Source organism: Lactuca saligna, chromosome 6 (assembly GCF_052625555.1).
Source record: "Lactuca saligna cultivar CGN05327 chromosome 6, ASM5262555v1, whole genome shotgun sequence".
Classification (NCBI taxonomy): Eukaryota; Viridiplantae; Streptophyta; class Magnoliopsida; order Asterales; family Asteraceae; genus Lactuca; species Lactuca saligna.
The window spans coordinates 126,872,616-126,881,456 of NC_136422.1; the positions used below are offsets into that span (position 1 = coordinate 126,872,616).

Genomic DNA, 8,841 nt, shown 5'->3' on the forward strand with positions numbered 1-8,841 from the left:
ATGTTAATCCGGAATCCATAATGCGTTCAAAAATCAGTCAAAAATATTTTTCAAAATGTTCATTCATAACAAAATAGTTATTTTTGTGTAAAAAAATGATAATTATCTTCAAATACACATTAATTAAAAGTTATTAGATTTCTTAATTTCCAAAAAGTTTATCTGGTTATATCACAATCGTTTTCTATTCGACACATATTGCTTAACAAACATTAAACAACACCCGACAAAAAGAAATAGCTCTAAATTGAACTCAATAAAATATAATAAAATATTAACTAAATGCTTTGCTGACAAAAATAATTCACAATAATATCCCCAACAACGACAAATACTAAATAAAAATTCCACCCATCAAAATCATTAAAGAAAAATCAAATTCAAACACTACTACTTTCCTATAAGTCCACTATATTAATAATTATACCAAACACAATAAAACATTAAACTAAAAAAAGTCACAAATTATGGAAATTCAGTTACATCTCAAGATCTTTTTGATAAATATCAACCCCTAAAAAAGTTCATGATTCGACTCTTTCAAAAAAGATCCGATTTAAAGATCTTGAACGCTCAAACCTGCATCAATTAAACAAATTGTATTATAAAAAAACCAAATCAGGCAAACATAAGAAATAAATATGTTTTATATGAACTTTTTCAAATTTTATAATGATAAATGTCGAAGACTTTTACATCAATAACATTTTTAGCTAAATATGTTTTAAAAACCACTTTGTTGAATTAATTAAAAACTCTAATGACAAAAAGAATAAATAAATAATAAAAAGATTCTACCAAATTAACAACAAATGAAAAGTTGAAAAAAAAAATTATTCAATTTTAGAATCTTGATTCTTGACAACTAACTATTTATGTGGGCCATGTGGCACACCATTTATTGGACCATTTTGATCAATTGATAATTAAAATCTGGGCTTTTTGGAAATAAGTTCAGTCAGATTTTTATAAAAGATATATTAAATTACATTTTTGGTCCCTGTGATATACATATTTTTGCACATTCGGTCCTAGTTTCAAAATTTTGACACCAGTGGTCTTCATTTTCAGCAAAATTATCAGTTTTGATCGCTCTTGTAGTTACCATCTACGTGTCTAAGTTAAGTAGATGTAAAATGACGAAAATGCCCCTGTTTTTCAAAACTAGGACAAAACTTAAGAGAGAGAAAAATAACCTGGAGGAAGAGATTGCTTCAGCTTATCTGCTTTCTCCTTGTCAAAGACACATAAAGTGTAAAGATACTTTGAACAACGAACTTTGAATTTGACAACATCTTTGCTTCTTTTGATCTTCACTGATCTTGCATCCTTTCTTCTTGCAGTTAAAAGGAAATCCTTGATTTCATGAATTTGCTTCGGCTGAAAATGGAAAATAAATTTAAACTAAAAGATAAGCATAAGAGCAATACTTCTACACATTATTATTTGAAACCATGAATATAGATTACATGATCATGTTAAAAGCAACATTGTTCTGGGAATCCTTGAGTGAAAATTTTCACATAATGTTAATAGTGTAATTGACAAATTCTTTCGAAGTTAACAATGGAGGACATGCTGGAACATATTCAATGTGATGAAAGAACAGAAAGTAAAACGAAACAGAAAACCGATACGCCCGATGACTGAAAAGCAAAATTTACAATTTCTAAAATAGTTCGAGCTAATTTTATAGATAAAAATCTATGTTTTTTAGAAATAAAACCCTAATTTCCAATAAAACTAATTGAATCGATATCGGTTTCGAATCATAAAACTCAAAAGCTTGTTAACCGGCATTTACAGATTCAAAATTAAACTTGTGATGATCAAGTCAATATATCTCTTAAGGGAAACCAGGCTCAGTTAGTTCCAGATTCATGGAGATGAAGTCTAGCAGCTGCCATAATAACGATAAAATCCTAATAATCATGAACTATTGTACCAAAACATTCAGATATAAGCTTAGAGACGATGCAATCTACAGGAAATTATATCTTAGGACAGCAAAACTGCAATCAAATAAAATATAGATTGGGAGAGAGAGTACCATTTTTGCAGGTGGAGGACTTAGGGCAGCCGAAGTAAGAACTGTAAACCCTAGTTTCGCAGAAATATAAAGAGAGTCGATGGATAACATGGGCCAGTCAATGCATATGGATTTGTCCTCCTTAACCAACTCTAATGGGCTTTTAATAATTATTTAAGCCCATTAAAATGTAAGTTGACTGTGGCATATACTACTTGTTTTCTTAATTTTTCGTTTGGTTTCTTTAGCAATATTCATACATTTTGAAAAATGTATTTTTTTATGTTGTTGAGATTACATTGCTATAAACGAAAAAAACACCCATTAAGCAAACTCAATGCCCCTAGGTTTTATATTTTTATATTAAAAAGTTTAGAAACAATGACTATAATGAGAGAAGCTATTATGCCATATACCTTGTAAAGGAGAGATGTTAAAACAACTACTCCTTCTATTTGTGTATGCTAGTGGGATAATACTGACATGAAAACACTCACAAACTTTTCAAAAGTTTGTAAAAGATGATGCAACTATTCATCTATTGCATTGGATATAATATTCCCTTAAAATCGATAGCGAATGTTCATTTGTTGCTTTGGACAACACCTCAACTTTTCTATAATATCTTTGCAAAAGGAAGTAAAAAAATCAAGAATAGGATGCAAATTGTATAATTTTGCTTTTCATAAAAATTCAACTCATTAAGAGCATTAAAAACTAAATGAACTATTTATGCTTACAAATACATTGTTTAAGGTATGCTTCATTTATGAAGATAAGACGCAAGTTTGAAGACAATATTTTATATACATGAAAGGGAGAATATCATAAATAAGATCAAGAGGTAAGGTGCCTAAGCTATCCCTTTCTACATCAAGTATAACTTCATTGATCATCGAACTGGATGTTCCTCTCTACTCAGTCTTACGCCCAGTCCATAGGGGGTTGCCCGTTCTTTGTACATAAACTATTGTCAAAGTTTCATGTAGTTTCAGCAGTTCTCTCACTTTCATGATGAATTCTATCGTTGCTACTTCAGAAAAAGAACCATCAGCATTCTACCTCGGTGGCTAGTACGCACAACGTACTAGCTGGGTATGCCCAGCTTACGACACAGTTGACCAAACTTCACCTTTAAGCACTTAATTGGTTAAGTCACTAAGCCAAACTCTCAGAGTTGATACCAAATGGTGACTTAACACGTAAAGTTGGCAACTTTACTCTCATGCATGACTTAACGGGACCCAAAACTCAAAAAGAACAATATTGAGGATCCTAACATATGCATGGACTAATATAACTCATAAAGATTGTATTTTTATGGTCAGGGAACCTCAAAGGTGCTAAGATCTAACATCCATGGCTTCTGGAGTAGACCATACTCAAAAATATGGATTAAGGACCCAAAAATACACAAATGAAGCCCTAAATTGGATCTAACATAAGGAATTTTCAGGTAGAGAACTTTATACCTCAAATAACTTGCAAAGATGATGACGATTCTGGATCTACAAGCTCAAGCCACTCAAAAGCAACATCCAAGTGTTCTTCCTTAAATCACCAAAACTTACTTCCAAGCTCAAAAATCACAAAATGGCAACTAGGGTTGTAATCTTATGGTTTAGATGAGTGGAGGCTGACCAAAGGATACAACCAAGGCAACATAAGTTGCTTAAATAGGGCACAAACCCTAAAAATTAGGGTTTGTCCATGCTTAGCGTACACCCGCATACTCCTACATACGGACAGCGTACGTGGACGCCTCCGCGACCAACTAATGAGCCAGTACACCCAACGTACACATAGTGAAACATCCCAAAAATAAGACCATGAACATTTTCATTTTTAGATTAATAAAACATCAAACTATATCATTATCATAAAACCAAGGTTATCAAAATGTATCGATACATCATCAATATCAGAGTAAATCAAAAAATATGGAATCGATTATTGTGTGCTCTACAATCATTCCAAGCTCTTCCCTTTGGAACCAGAAGTACATGAAACATACAATGAAAACCATAAGCACAAGGCTTAGTAAGTTCCCAAAAAACGACATATCATACATACATAAATAAACACATAATGGGCCCTGCCCGACATTGAGCCGCGCTTAGTATACAGATCAGGCCCGCCCGACATACATATAAACATATAACATATAAACACACACACATGCAGTAATCACAAAGATACATAGCATACAAAATAGTCATATCACCCCACCCGGTAAGCATACGAGTACATAACACATGCAAGTGTCATGCAGGACATCTTGTAACATCCCAAAATTTACGACCAAAATTTTCATTTTTATTTAATAATTATAAAACATTTGTCTGAAAACGTCATAGTGCTACTCATATCAAAACAAGTGTATTCGTAATCAAAACATGTCATAACATAATAATATTAGAGTACAAAATCCCAATAATCCATAGTGTGGAAAAATCATGTGTGATGCGCTACAGTCAAGCCGACTCCTTTCCTTTTGAAGAGGAAGTACCTAAAACCAAAACTAAAAACCGTAAGCACAAAGGGAACTCAATGAGTCTAGAAGATAACTTAGTGAGTTGGCCAAGTTTTCGAGGTTTTTAAGATTGGTGGACTCGATGAGTCCAAGGAAGGACTTGACGAGTTGAAACGAAAAGTCTCGATTCTATCATAAGGAAGAAGTCGACGAGTTAAAGGGTAACTCGACGAGTTGGATCGTGAGTTCGAGGTTCTCTGATTTATGGAACTCGGTGAGTTGAGTCAACAAAATGTTGACTTTGACCATATGTTAACTTTGACCAGGGTGTTGACCTTGAATATGACTTTGGCCAAAGTTAAACCTTAAAGGGGTAGGAGCATGAAAGGTTAGTTAACAGATATGAAGTATTTGCTATGAAATACGTTTTATGTGTTTACATATTGTTGTTTATTTGAGATGAGTGTGGAATGGATGTTTTATATAGTTTTTAAATGAGTTAAACTGTATGTGTATTTTATATCAACAAATATGTTGGGTAGGACATGGGTAGATGTTGTCAATAAACGAGAGAAAAACTTTGGTAGCTACAGATTAAGGCATAGTTAATTGTCCCTAGTCTGAAAGTACGGATTGGGCATAATATTAGATCCGGAAATATGGATCAGATCAAGAGGTTAGTTTTAGATACATGATTAGGGATCAGGTAAAGAGGAAAATTTTAGATACGAGACTTTAGATCACGTCGTTGTGAAGATCGACGGGGTGGGATAAGGGTTGTTCTTATATGGTGAAATTGTAAAAGTAATGAATGTAGGTCTTGATGTTTAAGATGATATAGTCATCCGAGACAACGACCACAAGCTATACTAAATAGTTCATTGGAACGTTAATAGGCTCGTAGCATGTAGGTGTTTTTGTACTCCGTGTTCATTAGGTGATTGGGTTCGCTAGGTGTTTTTGTACTCCGTGTTCATTAGGTGATTGGGTTCACCAGGTGTTTTTGTACTCTGTGTTCATTAGGTGATTGGGTTCACCAGGTGCTTTTGGACTCTATGTTCATTAGGAAATCGTATTCATAGAGAAAATTTGGACTGTGTATTCATTAGGTATTTTTGAACTCTATGTGTTCACTTGGTGTATTTGAACTCTATGTGTTTGTTTAAGTATTTTTGAACCAGATGTGTTCACTTGGTGTTGTGTGAACTGAGTGTGTTCACTAAGTGTTTTAGAAATAAGTATTCACCAGATGTTTTGAATTAAGTGCTCACTAGGAGTGTTAGAACTAGGTGTCGTTAAGTATGTTGAACTAAGTGTTTATCGGTTCTAATTTAAGGACCTTGGCAGTGGTGGACTTTGTGTCAATTCCTTAGGTCAATCCTTAGGAATAAATGAATAAAGGGTAGTTGATTTTTAGGGTAAATCCTTAAGAAATAAAGGAGATAATGGAGATGGGTAATTTGGGTTGATTGATTGATTGATGATTAAATATAATAATTATATTATTGTGGGTCGAAAACCCTATATTCTCACTAGACTCCCAAGCTTAACCCACTCAATTTTCTTTGCATTACATGTAATGGCACAAGAGTATAAGTTGGTTGACTTGATGAGAGATTTTGAAACATCCCAAAATACGACCCAAAAATTTTTGTTTAATAATTACTAAAAACACCATGATAAAATCATAAGATAAAACTCGTACGTCAATATCTCACAAACAAAAGTAAAGTGTTATGAGTAAACTGTATCAATCACATCTATGAAAAACCAAAACAACTCCCAGGACAGCTGAAGTTGTGGTGTGTGCGATGCCATCAACCCGAACTCTTCCCTTTGCTTGCGGAAGTACCTGAAACCAAAACTGAAACTGTAAGCACAGAGCTTAGTGAGCTCCCCCAAACTACCACATACCATACAATACATATAAACACATATTGGGCCTTGCCCACTGCATCGGACCGAAGTCCGGAACTGACTGCATCGGACAGAAGTCTGGAACTACTGAACATGGCATCACATAAGCATATCAACTAACATGGGCACATAGATAGCATACTACATCGGGATGTAACCCGAAACACATAACACAGAAATCCTGTTTGAGCCACGAAGGCATCAAACATACTAAAATCTGCATCGGACCGAAGTCCGGAAACTACTACGAGCTAAACGGGTCGGCATTGTGGCCTTAGACCCGTTCCTACTGAAAGGAAACTCACCTCGTGATCTGGCTGCTGAGTGTGTGGCTCCGGGAACTATCTGTTGCTGCTCCGGTATCTTCCCAGCTACAATTCCACAAATACACTCAATAAAATACTAATAACTGTATTGGGGTAAAATGACTCTTTTACCCCTGGCTAAAGTCAACTCTCCTGGTCAAAGTCAACTTTACAGTTGACCTGACTCGCCGAGTTGGGCCGCCAACTCGCCGAGTCCCTACTCTCATTTCTCAACCCTACTCGCTGCTACTCGTCGAGTATGGCATACACTTGACGAGTTCCCATTCTATATCAACACTCAGGTCATCTGCATCCGACTGGCAGAGTCGTATGAACAACTCGACGAGTTGTTCTTGAATCATAAGAAGATTGCCTTGGACTCGCCGAGTTGTATGAACAACTCGTCGAGTCCCTCCATTGTTGAGTCTAACCTCTAACTCAATGAGTCCTTACACTACTCACTGGTCCCCACTCTGAATCACTCAAAGGGGAAGAATCGGGGACTCACGACTCGACTCGCCGAGTCCGAAGAACGACTCGCCGAGTCTCGTGCATGCAACTTCTAAAAACTCGATTCTGCTCAAAACCACTGCATACAATATATAGATCTGAGCTCCTAAGGTTGGTTAACCACGTAAAGTTCCCAACTTTACATGTACAAAAGCATACAAAAGGGTATAAAGGCTAGAAAGGCACTTGGAATAGTAGATCTAGGGCTGTCATGCAAAATGGCTCCATAAAGTTGATAGATCTACATTTTTGGAACTGAAACATGGCTAGATTCGAAAGCTAATCCATCCAATATGATTTCTCTACTATAAACAAGCTAAAGAATGGCTAAATATGCTTATAAAGGGGAATCTATCAACAAAACGGGAAGAAACTGATCATTACCTCAAAGTACTCTGAGATGGGTGCAAGGACTTGGATCTTCTTCTTCTTCTTTGGATTTAGCCTTCTTCTTCTCTTCAAAACTTCAAGAATTACACCAAGAATGCTCAAAAACTCAATGGGATGATTAGGGTTTGCTTAGATAACGTTTTGGGGATGAAAGAGGCGAGTTTGGGGCTGATAAGGTGGTTTAAATAGGGTGCAAACCCAGCGATTTAGGGTTTCTACCTGACAGGCCGACTCGCCGAGTCCCGAATATGGACTCGTCGAGTCGCCGATCTATAAGCTGATCAAAAATGCGACCCTACTCGACGAGTCGGGACATAGACTCGCCGAGTTCCTCTACAAACTTCAAAAATAAATACTATAAAAGCAACGTACCAGAGACGGGTCGTTACAACTCTCCCCCACTTGACTCAGACTTCGTCCTCGAAGTCTGCTGCTGCTGAATCTGCAAATAACTCAGGATAATGTTCTCTCATCTCATCTTCAGCCTCCCACGTCCACTCAGACCCTTTCCGGTGCTCCCACTGCATCTTCACTAGCTGAATTACCTTGTTCCTCAAGGTCTTTGCCTTCCGATCCAGAATCGCGACCGGCCTCTCAATATAATTCAAGCTGCTATCAACCTGAATATCCTCTAAAGGAACAACTGCTAACTCATCCATCAAACACTTCCTCAACTGAGACACATGGAAAGTGTTGTGGATCTGGCTAAGCTCTGCCGGAAGATCCAACCGATAAGCAACCCGACCCACCCGGGCCAAAACCCTGAAAGGACCAATGAACCTGGGACCCAACTTCCCCCTCTTCCGAAACCTGATGACACCCTTCCAAGGTGAGACCTTCAGCAGTACCATGTCGCCTACCCGGAACTCTAAATCTGAACGCCTCCTATCGGCGTAGCTCTTCTGCCGACTCTGCGTAGTCTGCAGTCTACCACGAACCTGTTGAATCAACTCGGTCGTCTTGAGCACCACCTCCGTGCTCCCAATAACCCGCTGACCATCCTCGCCCCAACAAATCGGGGTCCTGCACTTCCTCCCATAAAGCATCTCAAAGAGAGGTCGATCAATGCTCGCATGATAACTGTTGTTATACGAAAATTCCGCTAACGGAAGATACGTATCCTAACTGCCCCCGAAATCTATAACACATGCCCGGAGCATGTCCTCAAGAGTCTGAATCGTCCTCTCACTTTGCCTGTCCGTCTCCGTCTGAGGGTG

The 8,841-nt window shown here is 37.1% G+C and overlaps 1 protein-coding gene across 1 annotated transcript; it reads right to left on the reverse strand.

The window, feature by feature from the left end:
* Positions 1-286: 286 nt before the first annotated feature.
* Positions 287-2,155, reverse strand: LOC145003224 (large ribosomal subunit protein eL38z/eL38y-like). The gene is made up of 3 exons (XM_078962351.1): positions 2,051-2,155; positions 1,197-1,380; positions 287-579 (listed from the first exon to the last, which is right to left on the reverse strand). Exons 1-3 carry the CDS (start codon positions 2,138-2,140, stop codon positions 557-559), a joined length of 297 nt encoding a protein of 98 aa, XP_078818477.1. The 5' UTR covers positions 2,141-2,155; the 3' UTR covers positions 287-556.
* Between the last annotated feature and the right edge of the window lie 6,686 nt (positions 2,156-8,841).

Coding starts and splice junctions, on each gene's coding strand:
- LOC145003224 (XM_078962351.1), bottom strand. CDS start 2,140: ATGTTATCCATCGACTCTCTTTATATTTCTGCGAAACTAGGGTTTACA. Junction 1,381..2,050: donor GTCCTCCACCTGCAAAAATG/GTACTCTCTCTC, acceptor TTCCATTTTCAG/CCGAAGCAAATTCATGAAAT. Junction 580..1,196: donor GAAGCAATCTCTTCCTCCAG/GTTATTTTTCTC, acceptor TAATTGATGCAG/GTTTGAGCGTTCAAGATCTT.